At 40.0% G+C, this 22,591-nt stretch overlaps 2 protein-coding genes across 7 annotated transcripts in view; both read right to left on the minus strand.

Moving 5' to 3' along the window:
* Positions 1-1,425, minus strand: part of ccser1 (coiled-coil serine-rich protein 1) — a 131,236-nt gene extending 129,811 nt beyond the window's left edge. Inside the window, exon 1 of one of the 3 annotated variants that reach the window (XM_038702513.1) lies at positions 1,197-1,425. The gene's annotated coding sequence lies outside the window, so the exon portion shown is untranslated. The other 2 variants (XM_038702514.1, XM_038702515.1) reach the window with 2 other exon arrangements.
* A 1,048-nt stretch (positions 1,426-2,473) lies between these two features.
* The window catches only part of trim36 (tripartite motif containing 36), a 28,696-nt gene continuing 8,578 nt past the window's right edge, over positions 2,474-22,591 (minus strand). For all 4 annotated transcript variants that reach the window (XM_038702516.1, XM_038702517.1, XM_038702518.1 and 1 more), the window contains exons 3-13: positions 22,233-22,579; positions 21,354-21,500; positions 19,846-19,941; positions 18,811-18,948; positions 18,448-18,563; positions 16,880-17,001; positions 11,237-11,354; positions 10,911-11,116; positions 7,045-7,228; positions 6,513-6,626; positions 2,474-5,835 (exon numbers count right to left, since the gene is read on the minus strand). In XM_038702516.1, coding sequence (XP_038558444.1) covers positions 5,466-5,835; positions 6,513-6,626; positions 7,045-7,228; positions 10,911-11,116; positions 11,237-11,354; positions 16,880-17,001; positions 18,448-18,563; positions 18,811-18,948; positions 19,846-19,941; positions 21,354-21,500; positions 22,233-22,579 — 1,958 coding nt within the window. In that variant the 3' untranslated portion in view covers positions 2,474-5,465. The remainder of the gene's footprint in view (positions 5,836-6,512; positions 6,627-7,044; positions 7,229-10,910; positions 11,117-11,236; positions 11,355-16,879; positions 17,002-18,447; positions 18,564-18,810; positions 18,949-19,845; positions 19,942-21,353; positions 21,501-22,232; positions 22,580-22,591) is intronic.

Consider the following 22,591-nt stretch of genomic DNA (forward strand, 5'->3'; position numbering starts at 1 on the left):
CTACACACTGCAACTAAAGAAAACATATGCAAATGGCCGCAAGCAAAACACAAGCAAGGACTGTCCGACACACACATGTAATGTGTTGCTCCAGACATGTATAGTAATTGTAAGTCGCTTTGGATAAAAGCGTCAGCTAAATGAATAAATGTAAATGTAATGCAGAAACACGATGAACACAAAACAACAGATGAGACAATTAAAAACCAGCACTACAGGACACAATTGTCTCACTCTGACAATGCTGGGATGGAGAGTAGTTAAAAAATCAATAATCTACCAGCACAGCTTAACAGATAATCAAAATATTTTAGTTTAAATAAACACATAGAAGTTTGTTTTAGATGTCTAATAGATGGTGAACACACTAATACGCTTATTAAAGTAAGATGACATTATAAGTCAGAGCCTAAATTCATACTAGGCTACAAGTCATAGTACTGAACTGTTGTAGGTTGTATAGGAATGTGCATCAGCATCAGTGTTTCTATTGGCCCACCATGCACATGAGGGCTTCACCTGAAGTGAAGAGGAGATGAAGCCAATGGGTTAAAATGGGTTAGGGGTTAGAAATCTTTACTCTCCATGCACACAAAGCTCCAGAGTTGTAAGATTTTACAACTGTTTTCACTGGCTGACAAGTTATACACAGATCCTTATGTGTAAAATCAGTGGAGTGTCCCTTCAAGGTTTTCCTGAAAATATGTTTTGGCACTTTGTAATGATTATTGATTGTGAGTTACACCACGTTTTACACTGTCTACATCATCAAAAATCACAACAATGAATGGGCTTTAGCATGGATACATACATACAGTAACACGTCTTACAATTGTTCAGTGGCTCTGGTTGCAGTTATCAGTTTGCATGAGGTGAGATGCAGAGATGTAACATCCATTTGGCGGCAGCAGCAGCAGCGGAGCACCGGGACAACAACAACTGTCAAACCGCCTGTCGACCTTAATGTTAGCTAGTACTGTCAATTCACTGACACTCACAGGCTGCGATTAAACTCTGGCGCGAATGCTCCCTAACCCCTCTCAATAAAATGCAGTGTGTCGCTTGCTTCAAGCTGCAAAGGTCACCAGAGCTCAGAGGAAACACTGCAGCCCCGGTACCGTCCGGTGTTACAGCCGGGATCTGGCTAGCAGGCATCGGACTAACACACAAACGTCCGTTAACGTAACTTACGTTACCTTCTGCGGATTCCCAGCGTCTGTACCGAGGCCGCTCAGTACAGAACCAGCCGAATATATCTTCGCTGTGTGGTCATACGAGTTACCGTAACCTACATGAGGATATCGGGAATTGTGCTAAGGTACTGAAGCCGTACTGAGGTAGCACCTTGTGGTTCACTGACGCCAATATTACACCTCAGTGACGTGGAGTCTCTTTTCCTCCTTCGTCTCTTCCGCGTTGCGACGACAGGCCGCCAGCGTGCACAGCGTGACGTCGTCGCCGCCGCCTCCTCCTCCTCCAATAGCTCAGCATCCTTCAGCAGGTGGATGGGGGGACAATTCAATCTCTCTTTGGCGAAAATCATCAATAAACCCACCCCGAGGTGCGCCATTAAAATCGACTCTTTTCATATATAGCACACTAAATATTAGGATTTAACCTGCAGCCTTAGGCTACATTGAGTGGATTTGGTGTTCACTTCGCATCCCTGAAATAACAATTTGTTCTCTTTTGGTATGTTAATATTTGGGCTCCATTGGATAAGATACACTTTATCAATCCGGCACATGGAAATTGAGGTATCATTGTAGAAATAAGTAAAAGATAAGCAACTTCAAAAAATAGACGGCTATATATGCTATTTATGCTAAATAAAGAATAAAAAGTTAATAAAAGCTAATAAATTAAGTGTTTTGTGAAAGGTTGAATGCAAAATCCACTTTAAAATATATATATAAAAAAAATTGCAAAGGGAATGGACTTCACATAGCAGTTGGCAGCGATATATAAATGCAGAATTTCATGACATAACTGTGTGCAGACAGCCCCAGAGCTTAGGTCCCTCTAATTTTTCATGCTTTGTTTTACGTGTAATGCACATCAATGCACAACTCCGGGAAGCAAATGTCCTTGTGAAGCTATGAAAAACTATAAAAGACAGACATCTTAACATACCTGAACACATGGACCTTTTAAAGAAACTAAAGATTAAGGTTTTGCGATGCATTCACAATGTCCAGATATGTAAATATGGAATATCCATGGTTAGACCTCAAATGAGCATTCATTGCATGCAAGACAGCATCTGTGAACTATAAGCATTCTGCAAGGAATAATGCAGAGGAAATCCTAATGCAAGAATAGAAAGTTAACTGGAATCAATTAATGTTTATAAGTTGTGATTTGTGCTGAAAAAAGTTTTACAAAGTGGTAACTACTGTAAGAGGTTGCCTGAATGTTTATACATGCCACTATGCGAACTATACAAATGTGTGAACATTATCAAGACACAAAATGTCTTTAGAAACACTAGTTTTATTTGATGAAATCCCCACACAGCAAATTAAAAAGTGTAGCGTTTCCAGGAATCAGAGCAAAGAACAACATTTCCACGTCTTTACATAATACACATACAGAAACCCACCACTTACACACCACATCCAAATCCTGTGGAGAATACACACAAGGACAAATGCACTGTCACTAATTTAGAGTTCAGTTGTGTTACTAAGGGGAAAAGAAACAGTCACAAATCAAGTAGTTTAAAATTCACTTGGTATCAAAGAAAAGCCCATTTAAAAACCACAAAAGTAAACTATAAACTCCTAACAGTGCAAATTGTCTTGATAGGCTTGTCTGTCTAAACTGTTCTATTCTACAGCCATCTTAATAATATTGCACACACATTTATACACACACACCTGTAGAGCCAAACAGTTGCTGACATGCTACGGTTTTTTTTAAAGTGCTAGCTTGGAATTAGATTGAGAGCCAGCCTGCAAAATATTTGGTTCTAAATGCATTACTGAAAAGCAGGCTAGTACGCATTGTGATTTTTATGTAATGTTGAGATTACAAGGCTTTTAATCAGTTTTCTATAACTACATACAACTGTGCCGTGACCCCGTGTGGAACAACCCAAACAAAGAAAACCACCACAAGAACATTCAGCTGTTTGTTCTGTAATTAACAGGAATACATTCTGTGATGGAAATAAAACAGTGGACTTATCCTGCCAATTCATAAATGCATAGATGTTTTTAAGGATGTTGAAACAGTCAATTTTAAAATGCAAGAATCAAGGTTTGTGACCGCTGAGGACAAGAGTGAAAATAACTGACAGCAACACTTGCGTGACAAATTACAGAAATCCAGTATTTCATTTTGAGACAGGAGAACGTTTCTGTCCGGCTAAATGTAACAACTTTAATTTATTAAATGTTTTTAACCCCCCAAAAATACAATGATGTGTTCCACACCTCTATAAACAAACATTTAAAACCGACTAATCAAACCACCACCACAAAAAAGGAGGAAGAAAAGGTTAGTACCATTTGAAAAACACTCCCTTGACAAAGGCAGCTGAACAGGGTTAAGATTTGTTTCCACCAATAGTGATACACATCTCTGTCAAGTCCACAAGCAAACACCAACTAATAAACATTTAAGATGTACTTTATTTAACTGAAAATAATATACTCTGGATTAATATGTACATGGAAGTTAAAATCAAACATTTTGAAAGATCAGCTTATTATCCGACATTAAGAGAAGGCGAAGATATTGAACTGACTGTTACGGACAAAGCTGCAAATCAAACCAAACGTTGTTTCTGTGAGGAAAGGTGCAGTAGTTAAGGTTTCCCAGGCCTGACAGATAGAGGTAGGTAAGCAGCAGGCCCCAATCAGGGCCAGAAACCTGAGAAAACACACACCGATTTAACCTAACCCTCCAGAAATCAAAATATACATGAAACGGTGCAAACAAACCCATGTGCAGGCACATACACAGTATACATCTACTCAAAAAACAAGTGTGGTTACCCAGCAAAACAGTCTTGTCTTCTCTGAGTTGATTTAATCAAAGCCAATCAACCACTTAGGTGTCTGTCTGATAGCCAAAAACTCCAGTGACATGCCAATATGCTACACTTTATGTGTCTGCACTACAAGTAAACGGTGGTTTTGATAGTAAAAGGTACTGAACAGTGTGTTTTGTGATAGCACTTTTTGTAAGAACCTGAAGAACAGCATTTTTTTCTTTTAAAACTGTGTTTAGAAGGCTGTTAGGCCACAGAGCGGTGTGTTGCAGTTAAGTCAGCACCAGAACCAACACGCTTTGGCTATTAGTGACTTTACAGCTGTCAAACGGATGTTGAATACAAATACACGGTGTTCTGGTGTCTGGCTGGTTTTGTGATGTTGAATGTCACATTCAGTGTTGTGCAAAACAGTGAGAGGCTTTTAAATCCATTTAACTACTCCAGGATTCATGTTTATGTTAGTAAAAGGTGAACGCTTTTGTGAGTGAATCACTGTGAGACATGAATGTGCTGTGTCTACATTTAAAGTGAAGAAGCTAACTAGGTAGTGATCAAAACGTGATTGTAAATTTTATCATGAGCGAGGCTTCTTTCATCGTATTGTGCAAAAACAGCTGAACATAACCATGACGAGGAGGATAAGTAGTGTTTTCGGCGATAAAGTCAAGAGTAAATAAGTAACAAGTCATAATGAATACTATTAACCGTTATAATATTGACACCAGTGTCTTTGATCAATCCAACAGTAAAAACACAGTATTTATGCAGATAAGTATTTCCATAACGCTGTGCAATGACACCAACATCTGCTTGCTAGAGCAAACTACATGAGCCATTTTCTAAAAAGAATAAAGAAAAAGGCACGAAGGCGCTAGCTTCAAAGTAGCTACAAGGCTCTCCCAGGTCCACCAAGATTACATCTAAACCTATGCTGCTACAGTTAGACAAATAGTTACAGAAAAGAGCCAAAGATCACAATAATTAATACACACACGCAAAAAAAAATAAAAAAATCTATAAACATAAACCTGGCAAAAGAGGAAGTGTAAGCTCAAAGGCGTTTCATGTTAAAAAGATTTAAAGTAGCTGCGGACTAACTTTACAGCCAATTCCACTACATCAACAGCTGATCATAGCTGGCAATTAAAACCATGTCAGATAAAGAGACTTTGGTATGTAGAGAAGACCTGTCACATACCATATACCAACCACTGATGACCTTTGTATGTGGACGCTAATAGTCAGTGGCATGCTCTTGTGTGTGGATCATATATTATACATGCCAACTCTAAATAGGCCAATCTCTGGCAGAGAGCCCATGGCCCCAATCGCATCTACCTCATCGGACCGTCACAAACAGCTTGGATTTTTCTCCGTTACCCTGTCAATAAAATCTGCTCTTGCCAGAACATGCCAAAGATTATATAGATGCAGGTTCAAATGCATCCACGTACTCCATCCCTCCTCAGAAGGTCAGTCTCTTAGCGGCGATGAACTCTTCCAGTTGAACCTTGCCGCTGCCCATGAGGCCGAAAGCCGGATACATTGTTCCTGAACAATCCACTTGCCTCTCGTAAAGGCACCTCATGGTGTCGGCATCGTAAAAATACACCCGGCACGCGTCATAATCAAGACATATGCCCAAACGTTGTGGCATGGGAAGCACGCGGTTGCCAGGGTCACTGGGCGGTGCGGTTGCTGTGGAACCGGAAGAGGATGAAGACGCCTTGGGGATGAAGAGTTTGCCCATGCCCAGGGTGAGGAGGGTGAAGGGCTGGGAGAGCTCATAGCATGCGTCCTCACTGCCGCTGTCATGCCCACTGTCATGGTCATACCTGTTGAAAGGAAGCGGGGGGGAGTGGGGTTTAAGTTAGGGCTGGGCAATAAATCAATAATGATAATTATGGCAATATAATTTTCCTCAACTTAGCATCAACTTCCTCGTCATCTTGTCAGTCCAAAACACAAGTTTATAATCAAATAAGACAAATTCTTCTCTATTGTTAAGTTTGAGAGATGTTGGAGAGTCATGTTAACCTTTATTTTATTTTTTTTATTTTTTAAAAAACACAAAGAACAGACAGAGGTAAAGTCAAACACGTACATGGATTTTTCCAAGTTTCCAAGTATTATCTCTATAAGAAACAGACTGGTTGAATGCTACATGCTATTTATCACCTTGCATTCATTATGTAATTACCATAGAATTAAAACGTATTTGCGTAACGTGTTCCTTTACATGCTTTTGCATGAGCTGATCCAGTGAGAAAAGGCAGGCTTTGTCTGTGAGTAAGCTCTTTACGAGTTTATACTGGTTCTCTTACATCACAGGATTAGATATGACTCAAACACACTTATCCCTGTACTGAGATTGTCTGTGTGTTGCAGTCAGGTATCTACAAGGTAAAGTTAATGAATTTGAACCATTTTAGTTACAGTTTTACCAAATGTCTACTGATTATTGACAAAGTGTAAATGACAGCTAGGTACAGAGACGTGAGCTTGTGCTTACCTTGGGCTGCTGGTATCTCTGGGACTATGAAACCATTCAAGCATCTTTGAGTCAGAGGCCACTCCAACTTTAACCATGTAGGAGTACGGTTCTACTTTGAAAGCCCAATAGTGTCTGCAAAACAAACAGCAATTACATTTTTAACTGCATTACTAGAAAATATGATGATTCACACTCATTTTCTGATTTGTCCCATAACATATCTGGTGCAAATCTTTCCTTATAATGATAAATTAACTATCGCTTTCTGAATGGAGGCTGAGAAAGATGGTACAGAAATGACAGTTTAATAATCCTACCACCTGCACTGAAGTTTCATCTCTGCTCCCTCTCGAATATTTTATATCCAGACAGGATGAGATATTGACGCGTAATGAGCAGGATACCAGTAGGCCTACTCACCTTCATCTTTTAGAGAAAGCCTTACTTTGAGGCTCACTTTGTAATAGTCATTTGTTCTGTCACACGTAAAGTATGCTGTTGGACACAACTTCTTTGTACAAAGTCCCAGTGTTGTCAGTTTTTGGCATACCTTCCCTGAGAGATGCCTGTGTCCCCAATTATGTAGTCTAGTCCGATGTAGCTGCCTGTCTGCACACGGTCTGCTGCAAGGAGGAAGGCCATGCCTGCTACGTTCTCCACAGTGTCCCGCCGCTTGTTTAGAATGAGCCGCTCCGTACTGAAGCCACACTTGTCATTGAACAGGAACCCAAAAGCTGTAGGGGCGAATGAGCCAGATGATAGGCAAATGTGAGGAGACGAAAGGACAGAAAGGGGGACAAAACAAAGGCAGATGAAGGTGGAGGAGAAGAGGATAACGAGACAAATCAGAGAGAGTAGAAGAAAAAACAATAACAAAAAAAAACACAGATTAAGATGAGAAGAAAACACCCTCTCGTAAATCCCACTATAATGTTATCTCCCCGGTTTGCTGGCGAAATTGGAAATCTAAATGCAAATCATAACTATGTTTCCTGGGATTGCCCTGTAATTAGAGAATTTTTTGAGAGGAATACATCATGCCTTACACAATTTTCAGATGTCACTAGCCCCTGGAGATTAAGACATTTAAATTTTTACTCATACGTCAAGAATGGCTGAAAAGAGAAATATTTATTGCATATATTGCTAGTAGCTGGTAAAAATGCTCTAACAAAGAAAATGGTTTCTACAGGAGAGCCCACCTAAAGAAAAGAAAGGTACAGGTAAGACATTTACAGAATGGAGAATATGTAATTGTGTCACGCTCGGAAAAGCTGGGTTAACTAACGCCCCACAGCCCAGACTTAATTTTTAAAAATCTATAAGTATATAGTAAAGACGTCACTTCTTTTTTGTATATAGTTTTCATTGTTTTTATTTTTCTGTCACAAGTCTCAAAATGGGACATATCGGACAAACAAATGGATTAAACTAACTTTATGGGAAAATGTTTGATGCTGAATGTCACATACAACTTGTGCAATAGCTAGTTCAATCCCTCTGTTAGGGAATAAACAGGTGTTGAACTGGGTAGGTGACAGGAGCTGACACATGAGGGCACTGTAGCACCATCTTAAAGAGCTCCACAAAGACCTACTTGCTATCATTGTCACAGCCTAATGGATCTAAATCCTCATTTCTTGTGCCCCTCATATTCCTCGTCTGGATGCAATTAAATGCATTCTATAAATAGTTTATGGGCCAAAGGCCACAATTAGCATAATCCAGGATACATATAGGCTGGCATGATTATGCCTGTTCACTCAGCCATCCTATGCAAACTAAGATCTACACAGGGGAAGACTAGCTAATTTGCATGTGTCTAGGGAAGTCCTTCCAATAACTAGGCCACAATGACAATAGTATAAGCACGCCTAAAGGGTGACCAGACAACAATGCTGCAGTTTTATGTGAAGTTATGCAGTATTGTTTCCTATTGTGGACTAAATTGTTTTTGTTCACTGACACAGACAATGTTTTAATTTTAATATGAACAAGGGAGAGCTACATCATTACATTGCAAAATAACCTGTGACATTTGCCAGTAAATGAAGCTACGAGTCATTTAATAAATGATAAAAGAAATCTGGGGGCAAAAGAAATTGCAGTCAGCAACTGTGAACCCCTCATGCTTCGTCATGAGTAGCGGGTGTGTGTGTGTGTGTGTGTGTGTGTGTGTGTGTGTGTGTGTGTGTGTGTGTGTGTGTGTGTGTGTGTGTCTCGAGCTGGAGCATTTCGTCCTCTGTGTTTTACTCTGGCCTGAAATTTCGCCGCATTACTGACGCACAGTGAATCTATCCACTAAGACTTACACGAACCAGAGAGCACAGGAATGTGGAAACTCCAATCACAACACAAATGACAAGGCTTGTGCAGGACACAAATCAAAAGCACAGCCAGGGAACGGATCAGGGAATGACATGTCATGTATGCAACATACTTTTGCAGGCTCCTGCATCCAAAGGACAAGTTGGTCAAAACTAAGTGACACTGCTACAGAAAATGCTCCTGCAAACTCCAGACTTTTACACTCTCTGTATGATCAGCGCAAGCAGTCAAAAGCGAGGAGAATGTAATGATTGTCGAGCAGGATATAAATAAAAGTCACAGTGTCCCTTACGGGGAGCATACGATGTGAATTCAAGTTCAGCAGATGGTTGGGGATGATCGTTTTTAATGAATTCCACCTTGCATCTGCCAGGCAAGCTTAAAATGCCAGCAACAGATGCAACTGCAGGTTTCTTTTCCAAGCTGTCCTGTTGTACAACACTCTCCTCTCCCACAAACTCAAGACAAAAGCTATATTGGATTCAGTCATCTGAAACACAAAAGCCATTACCAAGGTTATTAACTAAAAACACCACTGTGCTTCATTACCTCCATTGTGCATGCTACAAAATAAACAATGAAGCATCAGTCATTTGACAATCTTCCTAAAAATCGAGCCCGATGGAAACACTCAGACGTGCTCTGAGAAGTAAAAAGCGGATAGAGGAGCTTAGCTGTTGCCATGGCCAAAAGAGGCCCAATAACAGGGGATGGTTCTCCGACAGTCAGAAGCTTAATCTTGTACATAATAACAGCTCGTCGTTAATTAATGCACTTAGCATCAACATCAATCACACAGCCTCAATTAATTGTGTTTAGGGAAAAAATATATATATATATATATATATATAGCAATTCAAGTTTATGCACTTTTTATTTACCCATTATAACATTTCATTTTCAGGAACTCAAACATCTTCACATTACCACAACACCTGCTGTCTTTCTATTCCCTTTTGTATTTACACTAGGGCTGTACATAACGATTATTTTTCAAGTTGATTAATCTAACGATTATTTTTTTCGATTAGTCGGTTAATCTAACAACTAAATGTTGTTTATTCTGAAGAAAAAAAAGTAGCCTATTACTCAATTAACATAGCCTATCAATTTATCCTAAATAAATATCAAAAACATGTCTAATCAATATTTTATTCAATCATCCTGATGAAGCACATTAGAATGACAATAGCATATCTTAAAATGAATCAAATTTCTACATCAATGGTATGTGTGTAATTAGGCTACTTTATTTAAAACTTTATCTTTCTGACATGGATTTATTTCAATATTGAGTAATGCAGTGTGATAATCAAATGTATTTCTGCACAGTGTGGGGCAAAGGGGTGGTGGTGGCGCAATGGATAAGACGCCTGCCTTTGGTGTGAGAACCGGGTTCAATTCCCCACTGTGACCCATCCACCATTGTCTCCCTGAGCGTGACCTCTGACATGTATAGCAATTGTAAATCGCTTTGGATAAAAGCGTCAGCTAAATGAATAAATGTAAAGAAAACAACTGACAGGATTCACAGACTGTACTGTTATCTGTTGTTCTCTCGCTCATAAAATAAAGAAAAAGAAACAGCCGAACGTTAGATGACTCACGGTGTAACGTTACATTACCATGACAGCAGCAGGGCAGAAGTTACTTTTATATGACTTAGAAAATACTTTATTTTAACGGACTACGTGTCTTTGAGCTGATAATGTGCCGTGCTTGTGTGGAGACGGAAGGTAAACACGATTTGCAGTGCTGCCGTCAGTGCTCCAGGATACTTTCGCTTCACGTGTTCATGCTCATTCACGTATTCGTTGACAGCAGTTGTGCTGCAGTGAAGCCATTTCCAATTCACAGAGCTCACGGAGCAGCACGTTGTTGAGTGTCTCTCTAAAATACTCCCAAACTTCAAATGGTCGAAGGCGAGGTCTTGTAGCTGGAGCTTGTCCAGGGGAATCCCACTAACAACGGATACATAATTGACTACGTCGACAAATCGCCCCAGCTCTAATTTACACCCAACTAAAGGAAAGGCCAAGAACACGCATCTATCATAGGGGAAAACTTCACCACACGTCTCAGGTTTACCAGGTGCAGGTGGTGTGTGGAAGGTGACCTCAGGGCTGTGGGGGCTGAACATGGAGTTCCTGCAGGTTCGGACCCTGAAGGAGTACAGGCTGTTAGGCTCCAGGTCACACACCACGGTGCTGGGACCATACACCCTCTCTGTAGCCCTCCAGACCCCACTGTCCTCACCGTCGTCTTGGGATGGGGACTGACTCGGGCCCCCGAGTCTGGAGAAAAAGATCATCATAGTCAGTCGTAGAAATTTTTATTTTTCAGCCATACCCATGTCTGGTCTGTGGATCTCCTCTCTTGCATTATTTTTTCCCCCTTTGTATGTTTGTACCCACCTGCGGTATTCCAGCACGTGATGATCTGTAGGTAGGTGGTCATCAGACAGCCTCCAGCAGATTGAGGCCTCATTATAGACTTTGCTATTGGACAAGTCAATCAGAGGAGGGTCTGGAACTGGAGAGGAATAAGGTGGTACATGAAGAAATGCAAACCAAGGTAACCAGCTAGTAAAATATGAACCAGGGACTGGAAGACTGTCAACATAGGTCATCCTTCATCAATTAATTATGAGCTGATGTAAGTAAACAAGTAGACCTTGTGTTTGTCAATAAAAAAAGGGGTCTAAAATATTTAACAAAATCAATTTTCAAAGCAACAGCAAAAATATGATAAAATGCATTTTTTGTCAAGTTTTTAACACATATTGCACATGACAGAAGTTAATGCAGAACAAAATCTGGATTAGCAAGATGAACAGATCCTGTGCATAAATGAAAAAACTGCTATAAGCGCAGGGACATTCCAGTGAAATCTCTACAGTCTTAATCATGCTAAGTGCAGTACTTCAGCTCAATAACTTGGGTTTAGGAAAATGCAGCAGTGTGAGTGCAGGAAAGATTAGATTTGTCAGGATCAGGACTGTCCACTCAGGACAATGGACACAACTGTCTTGCATAATGGAGCCTGTTAAGAGGTTTTTACATAGACTCACTGCCAGGAAATGCACTTTGTAAAGCACCCCCACCAGCACCTATTCCTTCCTCTCTCCCACTTTCACCTTCCCTTCTTCGCAATATCTTCACTACCAACCTTGTCTGACCCATTCACACCGCATTTGTCTTGTTTCTCTCCACTCCGAGGTTAAGATTTAACATGAAGCATCAACCTGTCTAGCTCTCATTTTTCATTCATCTAAATACCAACAGCACCACTTCCCATCCGTCCTCTCAACAGCATCCGATTCGGTTCACCTTATTTACTGTTCTTTCAGCCTAAAGCTTGTTTCTCCAGAAACCCAGTCACATTACTGTAACCATGTAAGTCACTGACTTATCATTTTTTCCTTACACACTTGATTCTCTCCCTGGGTGAATTCCCCTCCTCATCTCCTTTGTAATATCCCCCTCTAGTTCGCCCTCCTTCCCATTTTCTCCAGCTTTTCACATTCCCAATCCCCCATTTTTCTAAAGCGCTTTCCCCATATAGACAGATTCCCCTCACTGACCAGTGTCACCACTGCCGCCAAGCTTTCTGAGCCTCTCAAGTCACTTGGCTAATCCTCAGTCTCTAAAGTCTTTTTCTCCCAAGCACAGCCCTCCTTTATGAGCTTGTGTCCTCTTATAGCCCTATGCGTTTTTCACGCGCAGATACATTATAGAGAGTACATTAGATGATGCAGGATGTTTCGGTTGCCATGCCTGAACTCTGCAATTGTCATTTTATTAGATTTCAGGCTGCATTTTGCTAAAAAAAATATGTCTTATAAGCCAACTCTGGCTCTACTGTTCCATACAAACAAGGCATTCAATACCCTAAAGACTTTCATTCCTTCCTTCTTAATCCCTTTGAGACAATTACACCTACCCCTCACCCTCATGTTAGAAGAGTAGCAAGCAAGGAAAGTAATGAGTTACCACTCGAAGGTGAATCACATACAGTCAACCAGCCGCTACACTGACAAATAAGATTTAATTTTTTCACCTGTTTGCAACAGATGGACCAACAAGCAAAACCAAACAGGGCAGTAATCCATCCATCACAGCAGGCAGCAATCCCTAGAGTTCAGCAACTCAGAGGGAAAAAAAGCGCTATTGATCACAGAGGACTGGCTGCTGCCAGACAGACAGCAGTAATGCCAAGTTACCCTGCAGGGAACCGCTTTGTCTCGTGTCCATTTTCATTCTAGTGCTCCCTCCTCCAACTTGTCATTTCCTTATAATCTTCTCACATACACTTTATGTTGTGCTGTAATAACATCAAGAGGAAGTTTATTAAATTAAAACGTGACTTAAAGTGGAAACAGTGCCGTTCTCAGCCTGACATTGAGCAAACTCCCTTTCTGAAATGGAAGACAAATGGGCATTTACATTGTCTTTCAAAGACTCTCGAGAAGCAGAGCATGGGGGTCAAAACCCGAAGCAGGGTTAACATGGGAGAGCACAAACGTGTTGTTACCCAAGGGGGGTGATATGACCAGAAAAACATGGACAAGCTATGGGCATGGAGCAAAATCCAATACAGCATTATACACCAGCAAGACTGCTACCAATCACATTTAAAACTTGATATATGACTGTTATTAAAAGACAATATAAACTGTTTTATCTCTTTAAAAAAAATTTACCTCAAGTTTTTGTTAACATCCATATAACTAAACTATGCGTTTTCAGTTCCCGGTGTAATGGATCTACAGTGTAAGAGCTTGGGGGTGCTATCCAGAGATACTTTATGGTTATACACTGCTGAATTATGTGCCATGACTTCAATTTAATTACTGCAGTGTATAAATGCCCTTACAGCTTCTTTTCTCCATCTGAGCTCAGACTAAGAACATCATTAACTCCCACATGCCACTTAAAGACACACAATGAGTGCCACCCAAGTGTTGTTTGCAGCACTTCCCCAAAAATGATGCAGCAGGGATTAATTTAGGTTACATTTTAGATAAAAAGCCCATTTTCTCCAGTATAGGGATTATAGGAGAGTCAAAAGACACAAAATAATGACTATTCAGTCATTTTAAAACAGTTCAGCAACAGTAAAGGATCTTTTTTAATGTTTTCCTGCCTCTCAGGGTATTGTTTATCTGAAAAGAAAACTGCAGAATAGGCAACAAATGAAATAATTTGGGAACTGGGTTGTAGATATTTTTCTACTTTGAAAAATCTTTACATTGTAACTGTTTGGTTTGCTCTTAACATATGCATTAGGCCTGGGCAATAAAATAACGATAATTATCACAATGTAATTTTCCTCAACAATATAACAAATGTTCAATATATCAATAAATGTTTGAATTCATTTGAATTACCTTACAGAAAAGTTCCACCACACAATTAACCATCTGGTTTCTTCAATTTTCACTCAGGAGTTAAAAATCAGCCTTTAAACTTGAAAGTAATATTGATTTGACATTTATCGTGCTAATTATCGATAGGTATGAAATTTTTTATCATGATAACACTGTTGGCCATATCGCCCAGCCCCAATATGCATTACTCCTTCTCATCTACAGTACTCGTCTCCCAGCTGGGTCTTCAAAGACAAATGTTCACACCTACAGAATTCCTTCTGTAACTCCTGACTTTTCCTAATTTCGCTTCACTTCAAGTGTGGGCTTGCAACATAAAACACTCTACTTTAAGAATCCAATGTTCATGAACAGACTAGTTTGAAAGCATTTCCTTACTCAAACTATCAACTGCACTGTAATTTGCAAGATGAATCCAGTTGTTTCTGCTTTTGATGATTCATACAGAAAGTGGTCCATTAATCTAAACAGAGCCAACCATAGCCCCAGATATAGCTCACGTCAATGATTTTCAAACAAGCTAACAGGGCTGCTCTCCAGTGCAGCAACAACAAACAACTCACGTCACTCACAGCTTTGTTTGTCACCAACAGTCACTGGGACAACTGTCAGTTGTTTCGTTGAATACACTTGAGGGAGGATGGCTCAGCGCCAAATAGACCTCAGTTTTGTATTGGATGTCAGCAAACTTTAATCCCTCAATAATTAATTTTTTTGAGTGTTAAGGTCTGGAACCACAGCTGTCACTCAGATCTAAACCATGTACTTTGAGGTTTGGGGGCATCATGGGAAAAGAGTCATATGTAAATGATAAGCTGGTCAGAATTAATTCAAACACAAGTCAACAGTCACTGACAAACTGACTGAAAGAACTGCCATAACTGTCACCATCTGCAACAATGATACTGAACACAGTTCTTTCCCCGGCTGCTGACACACATAATGTTGTCAGGTTAGACTCGAGCCATACCAAGAGGCATTTGAAACAAGCCTCGGCCAGACACAGCCAAATGTCACAAACCATCACTCAGTCATAACGAGTCTGTCTCAATCTCCAATCCCATCATCATCCAGTTAAGGCAGTAGAGTAAGCATTATATGTAGAATCCATCAATCCAGCTGCTTTATAACAGATGACGCCTCTGACTGATATTTCAGTGATTCCTTTAGACATTTTTGCAACCTGTTCAATTATCTGCAGACATCTGATCTTTGCTCTTGGAAGCTCTAATTGATCATTTGCTGTTATGTCCAATAACATTTTATGAACCTGCAAAGTTCAGCCATTTATCGCCTTTTGAGATTGTTAAAATAAATTCAGCAGAAATGGTCAACCAGCTCTTTTACAGCAAATCTTGAGAGGGTACAGCTATTAAGTTTATATTAGAAAAATCGTAGCACCTGCGCTTTGACAGTTGCTGCAATGTAATCAGCCACATGCATCTTCCTGTTGGCCAAGCATAGCAAAATCTGCTATAACTTTCTTTCTTTGGCCTTTCCCTCTAAATAATTTGAAAGTATGCAAATTCAGCACAAGAACTATGTATCCTTTCATCCCTGGGAAACATCTACTAGACATGTCCTTTATAGAACAAGCCTTTGTAAATCAGCAGACCAGAAAAAAAAGCAGTAAAATCCACCATAAGCATATCCTGGGTTGTTGATCCAATGTACAGTCCCACAGATGACCTTTGACCTCTTAGCCCACCACAGTTCACAGGCCTGTGTATGTGATGGACAGGCGATGACAAACCGCTTATTCTGCCCATAATTCTTGTTTTAAAGAACAGACTTATTTTGTTAAAGGATAGAGTAGGATTTCCCTAAAAACAATGTACACACTAACACAAATACCTCTCAATCACCACAAGAAGCGTGTGAAGAAGCTGTATCTGCAGAGACCCTGTCCTCTGCCTGTATTGTTATTATTTTGCTGTGTTTGGGACATTTCTGGACGTGAACCTTTGGGTGCGACATCGGGACTATAAAAATGTAGTGAAGAGATTAAATTGCTGTGTCCGACTCTCGCGTCTCCTCTCTTTGCGTCATGGATCCCTCTCCAGAGCCGGCACAGTGATAAAAGTGTGGACCAAGATCTGGCTATGCAAGCTGTAGGTCTGTACGTTTGTTTGACCGATGGCGGGCCTGAGCTACACGCAATGCGTGTAGAAACAAGTAAACAGCAACCGACAATCCCCCTCATTATGCCATAAACTTTTCAGAGTGGCAAAGCCCTGTATTATAAAGCAAGTTTTGGCATAGGACACATGAACAATGGCCTTCATCTTCAGAGACTAATAGAAGCAAAAAACGTTAAAATATTTTTTTTCTTTTTCCAGCCACTTGTGGACAATGCTCTCGTTGCAGTTTGTCCTTTAAAACACAGAATCTGTATCTGTGAGACATGATGTGTGAAAACACAACAGCACAAAAATGTATGAGAACAGTGAAACCTGTAAAAACAGGTGTCACAACAGCCTAAAAACATGTCAACATTTCATGATTCAAGTTGGGATGTGACCTTTCTTTCAGGTTTAAAGTCAAATTCTATTGATCCGTTTTGTAGAAAACTGTCACATTAAATATCCAGGGAAATAAAAGCCTTTTACTCTTTAGCTGACTTTCATTTTTAACCTCACAGTATTTAACTAAAATAAATTGGTTGTACCTCCACCAAAGCACATCTCTTTGAGCAGGGTTTCTTCTCTGGACGTGTCCAGCACAAACTCATCAAAGCAGGGGTCAGCTGAAGGGTGGAAGGTCCTCAGAGACTCTGTGGCCTTCTGGATCCTGAAAACATACAAGGCAGACATAACATTTATCAGTCTTCAAAGGAGGCTAATGCAACCCACAAAGTAAACCCCAAAGACACAAAATGGAAATAGTCTTAGTCTTATACTCTGTGGTTATTTAGGTAGTTGTATCTATATTTATACTGACTTTCATAAGTGAAAAAGAGGATTAAAAATAAGGTCCTTGTCAACAGGGGAAAACTGTAAAGGCATAGTGTATCATACTCTCAAGAGTGAAAAGGTTTTCTAATTATCCAAAGCTGCTAAAGGAGATCAATTAGCTCAGAGCAGGAGAGACTCCGATACACAGCATTAACTGGACAGAAGTGTCTTGTTTGTCCTTGAAGTCACCCAAACACATAATCAGATTGATGCTCGCAACACTAAAATAAAAAACAGACCAAATCCCATTTATGAAATCCACAGGGAAACAGGAGGACATGGCTAATGATAAAATGTGTATGGGCAACGCATAATGAGTCAAAATTAACCAACTTCAGTTTGTGACTGTGCAGCTTGTTAGTAAATCAGGTTTAGCATCTGTAATTTGTAATGAATTTATCTTTATCTGATAATCATTACTAAGCTGCTTAATTATTCATTTGACAGTTTACAGTCAGGATTTTAGCAGCGAAAGCTGTGAATAATGATTGCTCATGTCAGGCCCATCACCACTGACAAGTCATTTTTATGTATTATTTTACAGATGTAGTACAATTTAATTACATACATTCTGGTATATTTTTTTGAAGTCGACCATCAATAGTCCATGAAAAACACTGTTTTGATGCTAGCCTTTAGCTTTTGAAAAATCTGACCTCTATCACATGAACTTAAGGAGGTTGATTTAAATATATCATAACGCAGTGCCATAGATGCCTATACCTTTTATTGATTGATCAATGTTGTAATAAGAGACCAGCAATCTTTTGGGATTTAGTCTTTATAATACTGTGATTGTGTTACGCCCCAGAGAAGTTTATTTCCAAGTCTCTTGGATCTGTTTCTGTTGATAAGTTCAGTTCGGTTTGACAGTGCTGGTGCATAACTGTCATTCTAATTTTATTCAAATGTTACTGTGAGAAAAAACACAAATACAGAAATCTCTCATGTGGGGGAAAAAAAAAAAAAAAAAAAACACAAACACACAACCCACACACACCTGTTGAAACTTCAGTGGATAAGTGTGTGCTCATGTTTGGACCAGATCACACAGAATAGAAGCTGAGTAAATAAGTTTTCATAAACTGAACATAAAAATGCATGAAAGAACTTAACTTTATCTTAATAAATACATAATTCTTGACTTCATACCCATATTACTAAATATGGTTTTGAAAATGTTCTTTGGCGTAAACATCTTCTTAAATTACCCATTCATCAGAAAAGTATTAATTTACGTTCAATGTTGTAACAAATTATTGTCTGCATAACCCAGCTCTACCTGATGTGTAGCTGCTTTGCAGTCTGTACAAAGCAGGACTGATCCGTCTCTTTGAGCACCTCCTGAGCATAACCCACCAGGCCACTGTTCTCCAGCATGCCCTGGTACTCCTCCACCTGGGGAATGTGTTAAAAAAATAAAAAACATAGTCAGGCCATTTTAGCATTTTGGAATTCCAATCGTCAAAACTTTGTATTGAACAGCATGCTCAGAAATAAATCCCATAAAAATACGGTTGTTTAATTGTTTTCAACCCTAGTCAGTCCCTTCATTTGTCTGATTAAGGAAGAGCAAATGCATCAGTTATTTCTCTACAGGTAAGAATATGATGAGGTAATTCAATACAGTGCTGGTATTTCATACCTGGGCCTTGAGATGGTCCAGGCGTCTGTTTCGAGACTGTTCGATGGACCTCAGCATCTCCGACTTCCTCTCCTGCAGAGTCTCAAACAGACGCTCAAAGTGCTCATTGGCCTGACGCTCTGCTAGCTGGCCATTTTCCTGTAAGAAGATACTTTGTTATCAATTGGTACAAAGCAAATACAATGTTCTTTTCATATATCCCTCTCCAAATGCACACATACACCATAAACATTTCTTCAGAAGGTTCAGAGTGCAGAGACAGGTGATCAATTCTCCTTGTTTTCCACCCTTACAAGATTATTGAGGCTGAAGTGACAGTTTCAGCTTGACTGTATTCCACTATGTTGTTTTGTTATATTACATCTTTGGTTTGACAGAAGGTGGATATAAACACATAAAAGATACAGTGCAAGCCAGCCCTATTCTGAGGTAATATTAAATGAAGTAGATACTTAAAAGTTCACATTACACAACTTAAGTATATAGAGAGAAAGATTAAAGGATTAAAACAAGATCCCAGACATCAGTCACACATGCACACTCCTTCTACAAACACCGAATGGCACATTTGAACAATGCCCCTTTAGGACAGACATCAAAGTTAAAGGGGAACATGCTCAAAAACGCAGGAGGGAAACTTGCAGGCAAATACTGCGTTTCCTTGTTTGTGTGGTTTGCATATTGTTTCTTTAGTGACCTTCCTTATTTGTATACAGACAGTGTAATTGTTCCTCATCTTCACGGACTGGTTTTGTGAAAGCTATATAAATGTATTCTGTAAGAAAAGACTTGCAGGAATTAATACGCATATTCATTCTGCTCTCTGGAACTATTTCAAGGGTGTACATGAGTTGTGATTTACCATTTTTCTCACAGGGTTAGGAATGGCTTTCAGTCAGAGCCATTAATACAACTAATGAGAATCATCTTGGAGAAGGTGGAGTAAAGGGGAATAAAGAGCATGCTGTAAAAGTTTGAGTAGACCGAGTGAAAAGGGACGTTGGGGGTTGCAGCAGCATGAGTCAGCTCTCTCACCTCAGTCTTATTGATGAGCAGATCAAGCTCGGTAATCTGAGTCCTGACCTGGTCCTCTTTGCTGATGAGGTAATGGATACTCTTGGCCAGCTTCTCCTGGTGAGAGAAGAGATCAGCAGCATTTACAGTCCGAAACACTGAAGCAAGTCCACACTGAGATGACAAATAAGATTATAACTTACACAACAGAAGGCATTTACCCTTGCACCGCACACATACAAAAGTGCATTAACATATGTGCCATTTTAAGAAATGGAGTGGGACTATCAATTTTAAAGTATTTCCTCCAGGTTAAATAACATTTTAAAAAGTGCTCACATTCCCAAGCGTCAGCTCTGATGGGTCACAACATTTCCCTGTTATCGACATGCGTATATTGTTCTGTATTACAGTCTCTGAAAGGCTGTTTCAGTAGGTGCAGCATGTCAAATATTCTTTAGAGTAGCACAATGATATGACATTACTGTTCAAAGCAATTGAAACCCACACTACTTCCTGGCAAACAAAGCATTGCGGGACAACTGATACATCTTCCAACAATCTGAAGTACAATGCACATAACATCATGGGGAACAAATGGTCTCATTAAATATTAAGTACTATAGTGTTTGGGTCAACACAGGCAGCGGATTGAATTTCACAGACTCTGCCTCGACTTGCTGAACCACCCAGCATCAAGTCCACTGAGTGTTCATGACAACAAGATTAAAATTACTATTCGATATATTTCACCTACCTTGCTAAGGGTTTGATGTTCTTTTGTGCTGCCTAGTGCTTTCATAGCAACCAGACAGTCATAAAACATCTCCTGACATTTGTTTCCACATAAGCTAAAGCAAACACACAATCTGATTGAACTTAATTATACTGGAGTGGCAAAAATCTGATCAGCACACGAGACCCCAATTAGCTTTAATCTCATTAGCCAGCCTGGGTTTCAGTTTCCAAACAAAGGAGACCGATATCTAGCACAGGTACAGGTCAGACATTAATATTACAGCAGGAGATGAGAGATTCAGGGACCAGTCAGTGGGTGATACAGCACAGGAACAAACCCTGCTTATAAAAGGTTTTATATTCAATAGTTGAGCTAGGACCCAACACCTGTCCCACTGAATGTGGGAAGACGTTAATCAAAAGGCTTTTACCCAGTTTAAGGTTATTGTAGTCTAAATTTCAGATAACTAATCTGCCTCGAAGGGATCCTTATGTAAACTAAAGATATTGATCACATAGTTTAAAAAGAGTTTAGTGTCACAACAAAGCCTTGTAAATTGTACAATTTCAAACCTGCTGAATAACATCACAAAATAGTTGTTGTCCACATTCAAAGGCTGCTTTGATTGTCCATTAATCCATCTCAAGTCCTTGTTAACAGTGGCATTAAAGTTCATTTTAATCCTTATCATAAATCAATGTTGTGTTAAGAGTAAATTGCTCATTAGTCAGATAACAACAAACTGACCCCCCCCACACACACACACAGCCAATCTGTCTGAATGTGGTACCTTGAGGATCTTGTAGGCACTGCTCATGGAGGTGACCTTGTGGTTGGCGTGGGATCCTCCCAGCTTGCACAAGTGACACACTGGTCGTCTGCAGACCTCACAGTACATGTTCACTTTCTCCATCTCGTGCTCTGGACACATGAGCACCTGAGATATGTAATAGAACAACAATGTTGTAAAGAGACAACTGTACTTCACAGCCTTTTTAAATGCACAGTAACCAAAAACTAGCTGAAGTGAAACAGGAAGATGACCTACACTTAAAAAGCATCTAGGCAGCTCTCTGAGCCAAATGTGTGAAAATAGAATTTAAATCAGCACTTTTTTTACTGCCAAGATCCTCGTCAGCATTTAGCCGTTTAATCAACAACAGTTTCCAAAAAAACGTAGCATTGTAAGATCAATGAATCAGATTGCCAGATTCAGCAGTCACGGGACATTAATCTCTTACAGAAAAGTGTAATCTCTATAATGACTAACTCCTTATGTATTCTGATTAGATTATGAATAGGTGGGAACATGTGCATGGATGTTTGTATTGTATGATTTAAGCTATTAAGTCGACTAACCAGAGAGCCAAATACCATTAACAACAGACATTTCTGACCATCAATGATCAGGAAAACAAGACACTGAAAGATTTCCAGCTCCTTGTATTCACCTAAAACATTTCCCACATCTAATAATTTAGAGACTGTACAATGACAAATCTATACATGCCCATGTTTATTTTCGACTCATGTGACAGCTTATCTCCTGACAGATGTTCATAGTCCACTGAAGGCAAATCTTATTTGGGTGTCTTTGAGTCTTCAGGAAATAACAGATAAATAGAGAAAACAGAAATTGAAGCCTTCCCCAGGCAGCGACGGTACTTGCCTTGGGCCTAAAATTTGTGGTGGGCCCAACATACTCATGCTGAGCTTTGGGTGTGCCCCAGGGGTGGTGCAGCTTGAAGCACTCATTGCAGTAGCTAGCCTTGCAGTCCATACAGCTCTTTGTAGCCTCCTGCTGTTGTGGAGGCTTACAGATGTTACACATGATTGCGACGGCCGCACGCGCAGCCTGGCGGTAGCGCTCCACGATGTTCTCCAGGGTGAAGTTACGAAACAACATGCTGATGCCGCGCTCACCGAGGTCGATGTCATGCTGGCAGCCGGGGCATGGGATGGTGGTGATCCTAGGAGTCACAGACCCTCTGCGCCACCCCGGGGACGAGATGGAGCCTGGAGGAGGGT

The sequence above is a fragment of the Micropterus salmoides genome, unplaced genomic scaffold (assembly GCF_014851395.1).
Source record: "Micropterus salmoides isolate LMB-PRFRI ecotype aquatic unplaced genomic scaffold, ASM1485139v1 Ms_hic_scaffold_7, whole genome shotgun sequence".
Lineage (NCBI taxonomy): Eukaryota > Metazoa > Chordata > Actinopteri > Centrarchiformes > Centrarchidae > Micropterus > Micropterus salmoides.